The sequence below is a fragment of the Mus pahari genome, chromosome 14, assembly GCF_900095145.1.
Source record: "Mus pahari chromosome 14, PAHARI_EIJ_v1.1, whole genome shotgun sequence".
Classification (NCBI taxonomy): Eukaryota; Metazoa; Chordata; class Mammalia; order Rodentia; family Muridae; genus Mus; species Mus pahari.
The window spans coordinates 46,987,393-47,004,332 of NC_034603.1; the positions used below are offsets into that span (position 1 = coordinate 46,987,393).

The window sequence follows — 16,940 nt, forward strand, 5'->3', positions numbered from 1 at the left end:
AGACAGGGTTTCTCTGTATAGCCCTGGCTGTCCTGGAACTCACTTTGTAGACCAGGCTGGCCTCGAACTCAGAAATCCGCCTGCCTCTGCGTGCACCACCACGCCCAGCTGCCTCTGTTTTTTGTATAATATAGCTGCCATGAGAAAGCACTTGGGATTCTTTTCTGGCTTTCCTAACTATTTCCATATACCTGGTCAACATGAAGAACATATACTCAGTGAATGGTCTATCCTTTAGATCATACATGGCTAAGAGAGTGCATTTATTTGCCTTCTTGAGGACCCAGATTATCAGCCTCTACCAGGCAGGATTACTTTGAGGTCATCCATTGCTCTGAGGTATTCTTTTGCTCAACTGTTCTTTGCTCTACAGCATCAAGTGTGCCTAAGGAGGAACACTATGAGTGCTATGGCAGCACCCAGGACACAGTGGTGGAACACATCCGCACGCATGCCCGCACAAAGTGATGCCTTCCTGTTACATGCTTTCTTCCTCACTGTCTTCTGCACTGCCCATCTGTGGACCCACCAGCAACCTTACAGTACAGCTAGACAAAAGGACTACACAATGCAACACATGAAAGAAACATTGGCAATGTAGTACTTTTATGTTGTTTAATTAAAAAAAGCTCAAAGATAAAAAACAAGCATTTTACATAATGCATACATTCTCAACATCTGCAGATGAGATAAATAAAAGAAGGCTAAAGCAGACATACTGTGTATTGCTTCTCTTTGGTAAGTTACCACTATCAACCTCTGCAGAAATAAAATGTTAAAAACAAAAACCATGGTCTTAAAATAATTGTCCCTTAGTATTAATAAAATATTCAGCAATGATACAGTAGATGTAGTTTTCAAATTGACAAGAACGCATAATACTTTACTCTCTGAGGGGTAAGTAGCTGCTTTCCAAAATTAAGGCCTATGAGAGACAACCTTTTTTCTAGCTATCTTTTTACTTGGCTCTTTTTTAAATCATCACATTCAAACTCCAAGACACCATTCTTTTGGAAACCCTTTTTCACATTCAAAACCTCTCTTACAGTTTCACACCATCCATCCTGACCAATTCCATGCATCATCTAAACTCAGTGCCCCCAAAATAAAAAAACAAAACAAAACAAAAATTCCCCTGAATTTGCTCTAATAAACAGCACATATACACATTATGGCTCTATTAAAGCAATATATACAGGTCAGAACTAAGAGAAAACTAAAGGGCCCATTCAATATATAGCAGCAGGTCATATCTAAATATATACAATACATGTATGTAATGTTTTCACAGTTAATCTTAAAAAAATTACATGATATGTTCAGAAATATTTCTATGGTGTATAAATAATGCTTTAAAAGTCCAACTTATGAAATGAAGAGTGGATTCAAATTAAATAAATCTCCCGGCTTCCAAGGACAGACGCTTGAGCTGGTGAAGCTTGAGGTGTGTCTTGTAAAGGGCGCTCTGTCTGGAAGGCCTACCAGGAAAGGCAGTCCTCAGTCTAAACGCGGTAGGAGAGAAATGCCAATATTTTGGAAGGAACAGGCAGTTTTTGGACTTCTTGGGTGGGCATCACTCTTCGGATTGACATGCGACATAAATGTTGAAGGCTAGGGACTTGCCTTGGAGTGGCCCAAAAATACACACTTCCATCATGTGTCCTACAGAGAAATGGAAAAACAAAATCACGGTTACCCAACTACACTTGTCCTATGTCCCTACAGCTGTATATCAGATCCATACATCTCACCTTAGACTCTAATAAGAACTCCAAGACAAGTAGCAGGATTATATATAAAGAGTTTGTCTAGGAAATTTACAGAAATACACATAAAGAAATAAGTTTTCAAAAGAAAAAGAAACAAGAAAAATGTATTTACCCAGCAGCTAAAACACTGCCATCAGTAGAAAAGGCACAGCAAAGACCATTGCTCAAAGGCGCAACTTGTACCGGACACTCCTCATCAATTCTCCAGAACCTCACCATTCTGGAAGGGAAATAAGCGATCCAGTGAGTTAAGTCAGAAAGCAATGTTTCTGTGTTCTGATCACAGAGTACACACACACGAGTCAAACAGCATGGTAACTTTGGTTAAGATGAGCTCATATGTACACAACCTGGGCCAGCATCAAATTCTTGAACTTGCTTTTACTGCCAAAGGGCTGGGATTACAGGTCTGTCTTCTCCACCTAGTTCATCTAAGTTTGTTTTGTTTGAGGTTGGGTTTCACTACACAGCTCAAGCTAGAAGCCTCCCAAATGCTGCAATTACAGGCATGAGCCTCCATGTTCTATACTATCGCACTTTATTGCTTACATTTTATATCATTTGGTAATTTGGATAAACTCCAAAGAGACTTCAAGGCATGGCTTTGAACCTGTAATGTTCACAATTGGAAGCTTTGTCATTTTCTTACAAATAAAATATAACAATCTGATTTACTCTTTTCTACATTTGTCTAATCTCAAAAGCAGTGGCTATCAATTTATAGGTGTGTATCACCATAGCCAGTTAAGCAAAAACAACACCTTCCAAAGTGTTGTCTAGAAAGACATTCATTAAACCCCAGTTACAGGATGGGCATGGTGGTCCACATAGAATTCTCAGCATTCAAGAGGCAGAGGTAGAAGGATCTTTAGTTCAAGATCAATCTGGCCCACAAACCAAGACCACTTCAAATACAAACTCCTGTACAAAAACCTAAATCAAGCTTAAATGAGTGCTATGAGTTAAAGCACACTTTCATTAAAAATCACGACTACAGACAAAACTATACTCCATAATACTCACTTATCATCAGCAAGGCTGGCAACATGCAGTCCATCATGACTGAAAGACACAGCTCTCACCCATCGGTCATTTGCTCCTCCAGCAAATATTGGAGTGGGCGGGGGAAACAGGTGCCTGGGGTCAGAGAGATTTGCAGTGTTTCAGATCAATTCAAAAACAAAATAACCTTGGTACCAAGTTCACTGGCCTCTGAGTAAGGTTTAAAGTGGGGCTTTGATGATACAACTAAGACTGAGGAGAACTGTTAGAGCCAAGTTCAATGAAACAGAGAGCTGTTAATTTTACATTTTGTTAGGGATTCTAACTCTATACAAATTCTTCAAAGCTATACTGAGAGCCAATGTTGGGTTACTGACTGAAATAATTCATGTGGTACTCACCCGAACTCCATCAGAAGGTCTCCATTGTGTGGATCCCAGACATACACACGAGTATCATAGGACGCAGTAACTAGTAATGCTCCATCAGGAGAAAAGTCACAAGCCACCACATCATGGTGATGACCGTCCAGTCTCCTAATCATGGTGTATTTATCCATATTCCAAAGGAAAACCTGAAATAGTAAAAGAGGGAAATGTTATAGTTTCACTCAGGCACACAGAGGACAAAGGGGCACATCTTAAACTACAATTGCTACTTTAATATTACATCAAATTAATTACAAATTATGAGTAATTTAAATAATATGCTCAGTGTCGTAGATTAAAAATCAGTCTTTAAGTTAATCAAAGCAGACATGCAAATTTCTATTTCAAATGTTTCTGTTAAATGTTAATTTAAAAAATAAGCCTAAAGGGAAAATAAAGGCACTGCAATTTAACCACAAATACTGAAATCCATTTATTCCAAAATCTAATGAACTAAAATATATGGAAATAAATAGGGTTAGGTATTACAAACCCCTTTCTCTTTTTTCCAGAAACTACCAATTTTTAAAAATATATACAGACAGAAAATGTAATGTTAGCAATTGTTACTCCATTGGCATCTCCCTTTGAGATAATCACTTGTTTACAATAGGCTTGGGTCACCACCGAGAGCCTAGGAAGAGAAACAGATACTGCAAGCAAAGAGAATTTTCACAGCCAAAAATAATTTTGTTGGCAAACAAGGATGTTACTAAACCATATTACAGATGAAAATACTATTTTAATATAACTACAACATTTTTAGATAATCAAGATTTAACACTTATTTTTCCAAATTGACTATAATCATTAGTTATTTTCAGCATAAAACAGTTAAATTACGTAAAAGTAAGTCCACATACAGTTTAGATTTTAAACATCCAAAGACTGTGCAGAAGGTTCTAAATAGGTTTTGCTGGTTTTTTTGCTCTGAGGAAGTGTCTCACCAAGAAGTCAAGGCTGATCTTTAAGTAGCCCAGGCTGGCCCATCTACTTGCCTTAGCCTCTCAAGTAGTTCTAGACAGTGTTCTAATGCTTACTGTTAGAGTAAATAAATGTAAGCTGGGAGGTTTACAGCAAGCCTAGTGAGACAGCGTCCCTCTTCTTCAAGTAGAATAATCCTTTCTGCTATTTCCTTTCTGCACACATTATTTCCCAAGGGAAATAAGTATAATAAATAACTGGGTAAATAATTTAAGGTACTGCTAGTATCTTAAGAATTCCAAGAGAGGAAGCACTCAAACGCCAATGACTTTAACATTAAATTTACTCGTCAGACTCTCAATTCCTTCAAACCAGAAGATCAATTTACTCAGGAGTCTGGGTATTACTGTGGGGGAAATTACTTTTTAAAGGAAAAAAAGAAAAGAAAAAGAAAGAAAAGCAGAAAGTGGACGTCGACCAGCACCTGTGTACGTACAGTACACCTTGCAGCCGAATGCAAGGTTACTTCATCCTATGGTAAAGGTCGCCCCCAGCCCGGTAGCCAGAGATGCCACTCTTTCTGCCCAGCTAACACCATTGTGCGCCTGTGTGCGAGTGGTGCCAGCATAACCTCAATCACACCAATATTGCTGCCACCACCTGTGACAGGGAAAGCAAGAAGCATATGGAAAACACACAGCCTAAAATCGCAATGTCAACATCTAGCTTGTTTTTATGATTTAAAAACAAAAACAAAAACAAAAACAACAAAAAGCAAAAACAAAACTAAACTACTTTGTTTTAAACTTCTAACATTCACAACTATCATTTTAACATACTTCTTGACAAAATAAAATGTGTTTTATCTAGACACCCCCACCCCCATCAATCCAAAGAGTGTTGCCATCATTATACGTATTTGGAGTTCATCCAGTTTCGTACTCAATGCTACTAAACTCTTAAAAATACATTAACTCAGAGCTAGTAAACTGACAGTTCACTAAAAGTACAACCTTCAACAGTCACTACTTAAGCTGTCAATAGGCACGCTGTAAAACCATGTGCAGCTTGATCTATAATCCACTGTAGGACATCCACGAGTTATAATTTTATTATTGCTTATGAATTATTTTTTTTTCAGTTAAATGTCCAGGATCAACTGAGACTCAAAACTTAAAAACAAAACAAAACCAGCAAACTGGACAAAACAAAAACAAAGAAAATAATTAGCAAGGAAATATCTTAAAAATGGACTAGATCTTATCTACAGCACATAAGCATTCCTAGATTTCACCAAAAAAAAAAAAAACCTCACTAACCCTTCATTTTATAAACATCTCTAAAAGCAATTCAATTCTCAATTCACAAATAACTAATTCTCTACATGCAAATTCTCTCCATAATGAAATAAAGCACTTAAGATGTTCATGACACCGAGCACAGACTTAATAGGTTACTTAGATTTAAAATGATTAGGCATACATTATCATCCAATTCACAATACATGTACAAGAGCTTTGATACATACTGCTTTACTGGCTCCAACTGAACACAGCATGGAACAGTCGGGAGAGAATGCACAACTGTACACCCAATTCTGATGTCCCCGCAATACTTTCATCATGTTTCCTGAACAAAAAGAAGCATCTGTGTCAGGACCCATTTCAAACCAGTAACACCTTGACGGACAAGACAGTAGTCTACATTTATCATAAACTTTTACAGATGAAAAAGATGTATATACATAGAAAGGCCTCAATATCTGCCACCTGCTTGCTTTCTTTCCATCCTTTTTTTCAAGGCAGGGACTCTATATGTAGCCCTGGCTGTTCTAGAACTCACTGTGCAGACCAGGCTGGCCTCGAACTCACAGAGGGTAGTATTTTGCTTGATAAAATTACACAGGGCTGGAGACACCTCAGTAGTCAAGAGCACTCTGCTCTGCAGAGGACCTGAGTTTGATCCCCAGCACTTTATTGCTCCATGGGAATCTAACACCTCTGACCTCTTCAGACACCCATACATAACCACATGTAGGTAAACATGAATATACAGAACTAAAAATAATACAAGTTAGAATATAAAAGCCAGGCATGCTAATGCATACACCTTTAATCTCAGTATTTAGGAGGAGGCAGGTAACTCCAGCCTATTCTACATTTATTTGCTTCTATAAAGTAAAATAATACATCAATACACCACACATCTCAGAAAGAAACCAAGCACACCAATATACTTCTCCGTGAGGTTAGAGGGTAAAACAGCTCATACTTTTTATGTAAGAATTTATGACCTATACTTACCAGCATTTAGCCACGTTACAAATCCTGATCTGTAAATCAGGCTATAATCCAAATTTTATTGGGTGACTAGATTTGTTGTTTTAAATAAAAATTTAAAAATAGGGTGCTTTTTTTTAAAAAGATTTATTTATTATATGTAAGTACAATGTAGCTATTTTTTCAGACACCCCAGAAGAGGGCATCAGATTTCATTACAGATGGTTATGTGTCACCATGTGGTTGCTGGGATTTGAACTTAGGACCTTCTGATGAACAGTCAGTGCTCTTAAACACTGAGGCATCTCTCTAGCCCCCAAAATAATGTTTTCTATTTTAAAATTTCATTTATTTAATATGTGAGTATTTTGCTTGCATATATGTCTATGTAGCACTTGCATGCAGTATCCACAGGGGCCAGGAAATGTTGAATTCCTTGGAACTAGAGTTATAGATCTGTGTGGTTGGTCTGAGCAGTGTCAGACTGTTCATTACAGTAACTGCTGGTTCCTGTTCTGCCTTACTTAAGCTGTGCTTGTTTGATCTACATAGGAAAGGGAGCCAAGTATTAAACAAAAAAAAAGGAAAGTAACCGTGATCACCAAGCCAGTTGGTTCCCGTTTTCCTGACAGTGTCCTGCTAAGTAGCTACGTTTGGCCTAGAGCTCTCAATTCTCCTGACCTTACCTCCCCCAAAGCTATGATTACTGGTGTCCTTCTTGAGTCAGGGGAGGGCAAGGGCAATCCCCAGATCACTCTGAAAAATAGTAATACCAAGAGACGTGGCCAGGGGTGGTGGAACACATCTTTAACTCTAACACTCAAGACGCAGAGACAGATGGATTTCTTGTGAGGACAGTCTGGTCTACATAGCAATTTCCAGGCCAGCTAAGGCTACAGAGAGACCCTGGCTCAAAAAATTGAAACAAAACCTCATTCTTTTACACAGCTAGGGAAAGGTCAAAAGGCATACATACCATCATCTTTCAGGTCCCACACTCTAAGAGTTTTGTCTCTTGAAGCTGATACAAGGAGTAAGCTCCCATCTGGGGCAAAAGTTAAGTCTCTAACCATTTCAATGTGGTCTACCAGATTAAGGAGGAGTTTTCCTAAATGTGATTGAAAGGAAAAAAAAAAAAAAATGAACAGACATTCTTGGTTACCTCCTTGTTTTATGAAATAAATTTTTTCATTTATTAACTAATGGCTATTGTTAGTTGTGAGAATCCACAACTCAGAAATTTCTTCCCAAGATAACAAACCCTCCATGTATTAGAAAACTATAAAAGAAATGACAGAAATGTAAGAAAACTAGGCCATATTAGCATTAAGAAAGACCTACATCACTGACTCTTCATTTGTACCATATGGCTTTACAACAATATCAAAATATCAACTTTTCCCTTTGCTTTTATTTCATTGGCCTTGGACCATCAAATGCTCCATAAAGTAAACATTATGTCACAACTTTTAATTTTAACATTATCTAAACAAAACAAAACAAACAAACAAGCACTTATCAGTTACTGGAAGTTTGGTTTTCTAGAAAAATCTGTGGTCACCTTAATTTTTCCCCTCAATAAGTCAATCAAACTTTGCTTCCTTGTCCCCAAGTCAATGCCATTATGACTGTCTATGTCCTGGGGTACATCTTGCTTTGATGCTCATTCAAATTATTTTATATTTGTGAACAAACAGAATATGCTAAGAACTAGAACAAAATCTAAACTCTTTTTTCTGCCCGCCTCTGCCTCCCAAGTGCTGGGATTAAAGGCGTGCACCACCACTGCTCGGCACCTTTTTCTTTTCTTGTATTGCTGGTCATTGAACCTCAGGTTTGAAGTGGTGTTAGGCAAACACTTTACCACTGAGCTTCCTCCCTCATCCTTGGTGGAGACAGGGTCTTCCTGTGCAACTTACGCTGCCTTCACCTTGCTTCTCAGTGTTGACATCACACACCTATGTATCACCATGTTTGTTTTTGTTTTTGTTACAGGGTCGCTCTACATAGCACTAGCTGACCTAGAACTCACCATGTAGACCGGGGGGGGGGGGGGGGGGGGGGGGGGGACTTGGCCTCAGACATCCACCCACCTCTGCTTCCCAAGTGCTTCAATCAAAGACGGCATCTGTTACCATACCCCACCTTGAATACTTAATGGCTCAAAGAATTCAACTTTCCCAACTGTGTAGTTAGATGTTGGATAAAGTGATTAAACCATTCTGAAGGTTAGATATCGATCATTAAAATTTGATTTGTGAGCGGGGCATGGTGGTGCACTTTTATTTGGGAAGCAGGCAGATAGATCTGTGACTTTGAGGCCAGCTTGGTCTACACAGAGAGACCCTGTCTCAAAAACCAAAAACCAACTGTAGGATTGTCTGTATATGCTTGGCCCAGGGAGTGGGACTATTAGGAGGTATAGCCTTATTGGAGTGGGTGTGTCACTGTGGGAATAGGCTTTAGCACCCTTATCCTAGCAGCCTCCAGGTGAAGATGCAGACCTCTCGGCTCCTCCTGCATCATGCCTGCCTGCTCCCATCTTGATAATGAACTGAACCTGAGCCTGTAAGCTGGCCCCAACTAAATGCTGTCCTTAAAAGAGTTGCCTTGGTCATGGTGTCTGCTCACAGCAGTAAACCCTAGCTGAGACAGCAACCCTCTGATCTGTAGCTGGGTCAGTGGGTCAGCTGATAGGTGCCCGCCTAGTATGCAGGTGAAGCCCTGGAACTGGATTCCTAGCACTGCATAAAACTGGGAGTCGCAGCACCCGCCTGCAATCCCAGTACTCAGGATGTGGTGGCTGGAAGGGCAGAGCTGAAGTCATCAGCTACACAGCGAGCTTGAGACCTGCTTGGGGTACAAAAAAAATGCTTTCCCGTGAAAACCCCTAAATTATCATTGAAAAACCATGTAAGACATTTTGCTGAGTCAGAAACTAAAATATTAGTTTCTAGTTAACTAAAATAGTTAACCAAACCTGCTTTTGCATATTTTATCAAGTAGTATAAACTTATTTTTCTTCTAGATTAAAATTATAAACTGAAGACTTAGGACAATTATAAAGACACATTAATTCTCACTTTTCTATTCATTAAAGTCCTCAAATCATATATTCCAGTGCTCCCATCAGAAAATCATCAGGTTCACCTTCCATATGAATCCATACCTGTATAGACATCCCAGATTTTGATGCGACCGTTGTTTAACCCTGTGGCAAGGAGTAGCTGATCCTGCCCGAACCTGAACCGGTGCCATTCTATATTAACGCAGCGACTCTGCTTCTCTGGAACTGAAGACCCAAAAGCAAGACTCCAGACTATGTCTCCACAGTCTATAACGTGTTCAGGAGGCTTATTTTTCTGACCACCATTACTGTTTTGTCTTGCCAATTTTAGACAGCTTGAATTGGTAACATTCTTGGAACCATGCAAAAGACTGAGGGGAAAAAGATTGAAAATGAACTTTTCTTTGTACCGAACTTCTATAAACACTAATTGTTAACACTTATTAAGTTTTTCAATACAATTATATCACTAATTCTAAAGATGGAAAAGTTGGTATCTGAAATACAAAGCTAGACAAATTCAACTCATGAAAACTATTGGTGGTTGAGAGAATCCTCAGTAAGAAAACAACTTATAGCTAATTTTCCTTCCTAACTGCCTTCAATAGAACTTCTTTAACAGTAGTGTAAAGTCTGGTTCCACTTGAGAGTGGGCACTGTTGACAGTGTCCAGCACTAGTCAGTGTCTCAACTGACACAGCTTCTATCACAGGACATGCACCCATTGGTGACACTAAACCTGTACATTTTGTTTATGCTAAGAGAAGTTAGGATGAGAAAAACAGTAACTTCTCTATGAAATTAAGGACTAATTTAGCTCAGTTGCTAAATAAATTGCTAAATTGCTAAATAATGTTAAGTATTATATAATCCATCTTTTAGGATACTAAACTAGATTATTTCAGTAAACTAGAAGCCAGAGACTTCGGAAAACTTTGAAACTATCATGAATATGTCCTTAAGTCAAGCAGAGATAAAAAGAACTGTCAGGTGATGGACAGATAGCACGACTAGATTAAGTTCTGTCAGAAAGTTATGAGAACTTCAGTGACCCTGGTGCTTAGTGAAGGGACAACACAAGCCTAGATAAAATCTTATTAACTTGAAAATTAAAATAAGCCATATAAAGCTTAAGCTGGTGGAATGCTTGCAGAGCAGACATGAAACCCCAGGTCTCATCTCCACCACAACATGATAGAGGGATACCCAGTTATTCTAGCAATTCTGAGTAGAAATGCAGAATTAGAAGTTCAAAGTCATGCTGGGCCACCACACCTTTAATCCCTGCACTCGGGAGGCAGAGGCAGGTGGATTTCTGAGTTCGAGGCCAGCCTGGTCTACAGAGTGAGTTCCAGGACAGCCAGGGCTACACAGAGAAACCCTGTCTCGAAAACAAAAACAAAACAAAACAAAAAACAAAAACAAAAGAGACACAGCCTTCCTCTGTGCAAAGGCTGACCACATTCCCACAGTGGCAAGAGATCCATTATCTCCTGGAGTCCTTGGTCACCATGTGCCCTGTCAGAGGACTGTGGCTGTGATATTCTACAATGTCCCTGTTCCTCTAGCCTCCACTCCTGGGTAGACCCCAGAGGCCAGCAACCAATCTCTGTAGCACAAACTGTGGATCAAGACAGCCCTGAGCTACATATCCTCGCTTATCCTTCTCAAGCACACACAAAAGGAAGGATCTGCCAGGTGGTGGTGGCGCACACCTTTAATCCCAGCACTTGGGAGGCAGAGGCAGGCAGATTTCTGAGTTGGAGACTAGCCTGGTCTACAAAGTGAGTTCCAGGATAGCCAGGGCTATACAGAGAAACCCTGTCTCGAAAAACCAAAAAAAAAAAAAAAAGAAGAAGAAGTTCAAAGTCATCATACTACTGAAGGCTACATACTGAATCTGAAGTTGGCCTAGGTTAAAGCCTCTCCCGCAACCTACTCCAATCAGAAGGGTCTGTGGCTCAAACCCAGACAGCATCATCCAGGAGACTGAGACAGGATCAAAAATTTAAAGCCAATCTGGGCCACATAGTAGATCTTAGAAAAAAATCTGTTTATACACCCCTGTTAACCAATAGTGTGTGAAATCCAAAGTGAATGCAAAAAACTTCATCTAACAGATCACTTGATTTGATACAACAGGACACACACACACTAATGCAAGGCACAATTAATCTGTCTTCACACACACACACACACACACACACACACACACACACACCAGGAGACAGGGATGTAGGTTAGTTGGCAAAGCATTGGCTCCTGCGTATGAGACCCTGGGGTACAGTGTGGGAGAGGGTAGGAACATAAATATCTGAGAAAATTTTACAACACTCTATAATATACAAATTTAGTCCAGACCTTTTCCCTACGTAGTCTAGGCTGCTCTACACTATGACATCATCGTTTCTGCTTCCTAAGTGCTGGGATTACAGGAATGTACCACCATGGCCACCCAGATAATTTTTTTTTTTGAGACAAGGTCTACACCTGGCTGGCCTTGAACCTCAGAGACCCACCTGCCTCCTCCACTTCCCAAGTGCTGGGATTAAAGGGATGCAGCACTGTGACTGGCTCAGGTAATTCTTTACATTCAATCTTCAATAAGGATTCCAACTACAAACAAGCGTCTAACACTGGCAGTAAAGAAAACTTAAAGTATCTTATTACCCAACACTGAAACACAATAGTAAATTCAACAAAAGCAAAGGAAAAAAGTCTTACAAGTTCTTAAGGCACTGGGACCACGGGACAAGCTTCACTATACGATATCCTTGTGACCATGCAAAGTAGGAACCATCTGGAGCAAAAGCAACAGTCCAGTTCTCACCACCACATTTCTTGTCGAAAGGAGCTGCTGGAGCTAAAAGTTCCCCTATAGTGCGTGATCTCACTAAAACAAGACAAAAACAAAATCAGGCTATTGCGTGTAATTACCGGATTCAGATGGCCCCATCTTATTTTGGCATTTGCTGAGGCTGCCCCCTTTCCTTTTAGACATGGTTTAATTGGCTTTCTACCCCGAAACATTAGAGATGAGCTTTGTTTTGATAGTGGTTTCCAAGAGATTTAAAGTATGTCACTAGGCATGCAAGGCACACCTATCACCTCAGCCCTCAGAAGGCTTACTGTTCAGGAGTTCAAGACCAGCCTGGGCCACATGAGACCTTGTGACAAAGTTTCACTGTAGCTGGGGCTGGATGACAAATCTTTAAGGCCAACCTGGATTAAATAGGCAGACCCCATGAAAGTGGGAAGGGAAAAGAGAACAGAAGGGGAATTAAGATTGTCATCACCTTTCAAGAACTATAAATCGTAGACTGGCATGGTGGAGCACTCCTTTAATCCCAGCACTCCGGAGGCAGAGGCAGGCGGATTTCTGAGTTTGAGGCCAGCCTGGTCTACAGAGTGAGTTCCAGGACAGCCAAGGCTATACAGAGAAACCCTATCTACTATAATGTCTTGCTAACCTACAGGAAGCCCCGGTCCCTGTCTTCATCATTAGTACAAACCAGGTAGAGAATTGAATTTTTGGTTTTGTTTTTGTTTTTTGTTTCTCGAGACAGGGTTTCTCTGTGTAGCCCTGGCTGTCCTGGAACTCACTTTGTAGACCAGGCTGGCCTTGAACTCAGAAATCCTCCAGCCTCTGCTGGGTTTAAAGGCGTGTGCTACCACTCCCAGCTGAGAATTGGAATTTTAAGGTCACCTCAGCTACATGGTCAGCCCAGGCTACAATTTTTAAAATATCCAGTCATCCAGCAGGCGGGGAAGAGCTGGAGGGCTAGCAAAATGACTCAGTGGGTACACATACCTGCTGCCAAGCTTGACCACTTGATTTCAATTCCTAGTACCCACATGGCAGAAGGGGAGAACACACTTTTACTATTCTCCACACATACTACACGTGTTCAATTAATATTTACTTAACAAATAAAAAAGCACATGTAGCCGGGCCTGGTGGCGCAGGCCTTTAATCCTAGCACTGGGGAGGCAGAGGCAGGNGGATTTCTGAGTTCGAGGCCAGCCTGGTCTACAGAGTGAGTTCCAGGACAGCCAAGGTGACACAGAGAAACCCTGTCTCGAAAAACCATTAAAAAAAGAAAAAAACTAAACAAAAAACAAAAGAAATTCAAATTCTTCCTTCTACCTCACCCACCTATTCAGCTGATTCTGATCTGAGAACAATCTTGAACTCATGACATCACATGATACCTATACTGGAGGCTACTCTAGGATACAATATTTCTAGTTCTTGGTCTGGAGAGATGGATCAGCAGTTAAGAGCACTGACTGCTTTTCCAATGGTCCTGAGTTCAAATCCCAGCAACCACATGGTGGCTCACAACCATCCGTAATGACATCTGATGCCCTCTTCTGGAGTGTCAGAAGACAGCTACAGTGGACTAACATATAATAAATAAATCTTTAAAAAAAAATATTTCTAGTTCTTTCAATCATTCTTCAGATTATAAAGTTTTGAATCCATTTTCTATCTTTTCCTAACTTAATTTTAACACATTTTCCTGGAATACATTCCCGTTAGTAGTGACCCTTAGAAAAGTGATACCCGGAACTGGAGACTGTACTTCCTGGTGTGGTTTAACCAAAGTGATAGAGCACCCCCACCTCTTCAAAAGGGAGCAACACAGAATAAGCTCACATTCCTGTTACTGGCAGTCACATGAGTGTGACATAAGACTCATGAGTAGGTGAGCCTCAAGGCCTGCAGAATGCATTTTCAATGCGACCCCTCAGAACGAGCACATTGTTGCAGGCTTCCCGCATTTCTCCAAGCCTACATACACTCTTACATGGTCCTTTCACTGGGGTTCTTATACTCAGCCCCCTAAACTGGGATTCCTGCTTAACCTTCATCTATTGGTCAAAATGAATTTTAGAAGGGACAAATAAGGAGAACAAGTTTTAAAATTCTACTTTTTAAAGAAGGCAACAGAAGCATTAGCTTTAAAAGAGGATGCTCCCAAGTTGATCTAATAATACTTTATTTCCCACAGATTTAAGGCTGTACTTTTAGATTACTTTAAAAAAATAATCTTGGGCACAATCATTTGGCTAATTTTCTTTATAAAGTGTAAATGAGATACGGATGTGGCTGGTTCAAACACCAAACCCGAAGAAACAATTCACTAACTCATTTTCAAATGTTAAGGCATTCTAGTACTGTAAGACAATTGTTACGTAGTCAGCATTTTTCTAAGTGCCTTCACGTTTCCTTGTTAGCTAACAGACACAAGCGATTTTTATATTTTAATCAGCTGTTTTAAATACTGAAGTACTGACTAGTAAAATATTACCAACCTCAAGTAAGGTTTTTTCCCTAAAGTGCTTTGGGGAGAAAAAAAAAAAAGTAATGGGGCAGTGGGAACCAGCCCTAAAATACAGCCTCTGCACACTACTTACATCATGAGTCACCACTGAACAAGGCTAACCAGATTTAAGCTCTTCCTCACATTCCATCCTCTGATTTCATGACCAGAAAGGAAGTGTGACAGTGCCTTGTAAAGGGGGCAGTAGCTCAGTTACAGCCTGTCCTGGAACTCTTCACACATCCATGGAGTCCTGCCCCTACGTTTAGCATTGACAGGAAAATCCAATTGACAAAACCGTAGTAATGTCAGTGCCTACTGATGACTTTGTTCAATGAATGTCATCCAATGGGCTCAAAGGGGGCTCCTTTGAGAGAATTTAAATAATGCTAAGTGCTTTAAAGAGGCCAATGGGCAGGTCTGGCCCACGCCCTTCCACTCCCCATTGTCCAGTCTTCAGCCTGGCGCGTGACAGGTCTAGCCACTGCTTCAACTCTGCGATAGCCCTCCTTCAACTACCCCACCTATTCACACGGCTCCTCCCACCGCGTAGGTGGGCAACACGGTCCCTCCTTTGAACCCTTCACTTTCATAACGCCATCCTTTAAAAAAATAAAACTTTTTTTTTCCCCACACTGGTGACATCTCTCCAGGTCCCTTTCTCATTAAAGAGTACCGGACATACAGAAGCTGCTGCTCCTACTGCGCCTCAAGACACAAAAGTTCGCTCAACTTTTTCCCACCAAAGGGAGCCTAGGATAGACCACTTTGCCTATGCTAGTAGTTTCCTCCAGGTCCCCTGGACATCCAAGACAGAGCCGGGAGAATCCCAGGACGTCCGATCCGCACCCCAGCAGTGATGGTGTCACTAGGGTTTGCCGGGCGCTGAGCAAACTCGGGAGGCCCGCTCTGGGTCCATTCACTCCCGGCCGACGCCCATCGCGGGACTGCTTCCTCCCGCCACGCAGCGCCGGTCCTTGCTCCTCTCCGCTTCTCCGGAGCCCCGGCATCCTGTCCCCCGCTTCTCGTGGGCCTTGGCATCGGACTTCCCCGTTCTCCCATCCCCCACCCCACCCCCGTTTTCCCCCCCGGGCCCCGGAGCCAGCCCCTTCGCACTCTGCCCGTCGTCCCCGCGCTACCCCCTCCACCCCGGGCCTCACCGATCTCTTTCTCGTTAACCCTCGGGGGAAAGCTGGCCATCTATGGGTCACCGTCTGATTCCGGGGACTCGATTCGGACACGACGACAGAGAAGGGACTCGGCGGGGGCTGAGGGGCGTGACGCGGGCTCGGTCTCTCCCGGGTGTGGGGACTGAAGAGCGAGCGCGGGCGGCCGCTGCGGACTTCCCGGGGGAAATCACCGGGATCCCTGGAACCAAGCCACCGGGTTACACTCAGACAAAAGAGCCGGCGCGCCTGCCACTCATAGACTCACACAGCCCGCCAGCGCTTCCGCCGCCAAACCAGACACTGAGACAAGATGGCGGGCGGCACGGGTAATATCTGGGAGGCGGGGTGTGGTGGGTGACGTCAGATCATCGGGCCCCGCCCCCCGACGCAGGGGACGTGACGGTCTGAGCCCACGGACGGGCGTGAGCCCGCAGAGCGCGACCTGCGGGCAGTTTCGAAGTCGAAGGCTCTTTGCCAAGGGCAAGCCGGGGATTATATAATGCACGTGACCGAGCCGGAAAAGACAAAATAGACGTTTCACGTGCTTAATCCCTTTTAGCTACATCTCTGGCTCCTTAGTACCTGGGAAGTGAAGGTTGCGTTGAAGAAAGAGTTACGATGGAAATTAGCATAGTGGTGTCCGATTGGTCAGGACAGAACAAACTGGTTTTAGGAAAGGCTCAGTTGATGGAGGAGACCCAAGGTGATGGGGCCTCACTTCTGAGGCTTCCCCCAAGACTGCCTCGGTTCTAACTGGTCCCTAAAGTCAGGCCTCCTGAAGATCTGGCCAATATCACCTCTACCTCAGAATCTGCCCTTCTTCCATAGAAGTCGAGGTCTCTATTCCACTTCATTGTTTGAGTGTGCCCCACATCTCAATCTGAGTATCATCTATAGATGATGTAATTGCATTTTAGTGGCCCTCACGGAACTCTTTCTTCCAAAGGATCGGCTTAGATTTTCTCAGATACTCCT

At 41.9% G+C, this 16,940-nt stretch overlaps 1 protein-coding gene across 2 annotated transcripts; it reads right to left on the reverse strand.

Annotated features, from left to right (window-relative positions):
• Positions 1-604: 604 nt before the first annotated feature.
• On the reverse strand, positions 605-16,289 carry Wsb1 (WD repeat and SOCS box containing 1). Of its 2 annotated transcripts, XM_021212084.1 has the most exons (9): positions 15,957-16,289; positions 12,194-12,362; positions 9,572-9,840; positions 7,379-7,510; positions 5,652-5,752; positions 3,173-3,345; positions 2,793-2,906; positions 1,882-1,989; positions 605-1,662 (listed from the first exon to the last, which is right to left on the reverse strand). In XM_021212084.1, the coding sequence occupies exons 1-9, from the start codon at positions 15,994-15,996 to the stop codon at positions 1,503-1,505; spliced, it is 1,266 nt and encodes a 421-aa protein (XP_021067743.1). In that variant the 5' UTR covers positions 15,997-16,289; the 3' UTR covers positions 605-1,502. The 2 variants fall into 2 exon arrangements, with proteins under 2 accessions (XP_021067743.1, XP_021067746.1); XM_021212087.2 differs by lacking the exons at positions 5,652-5,752; positions 7,379-7,510; positions 9,572-9,840; positions 12,194-12,362; positions 15,957-16,289 and adding an exon at positions 4,608-5,644 and having other exon boundaries at positions 611-1,662.
• Positions 16,290-16,940: the final 651 nt, after the last annotated feature.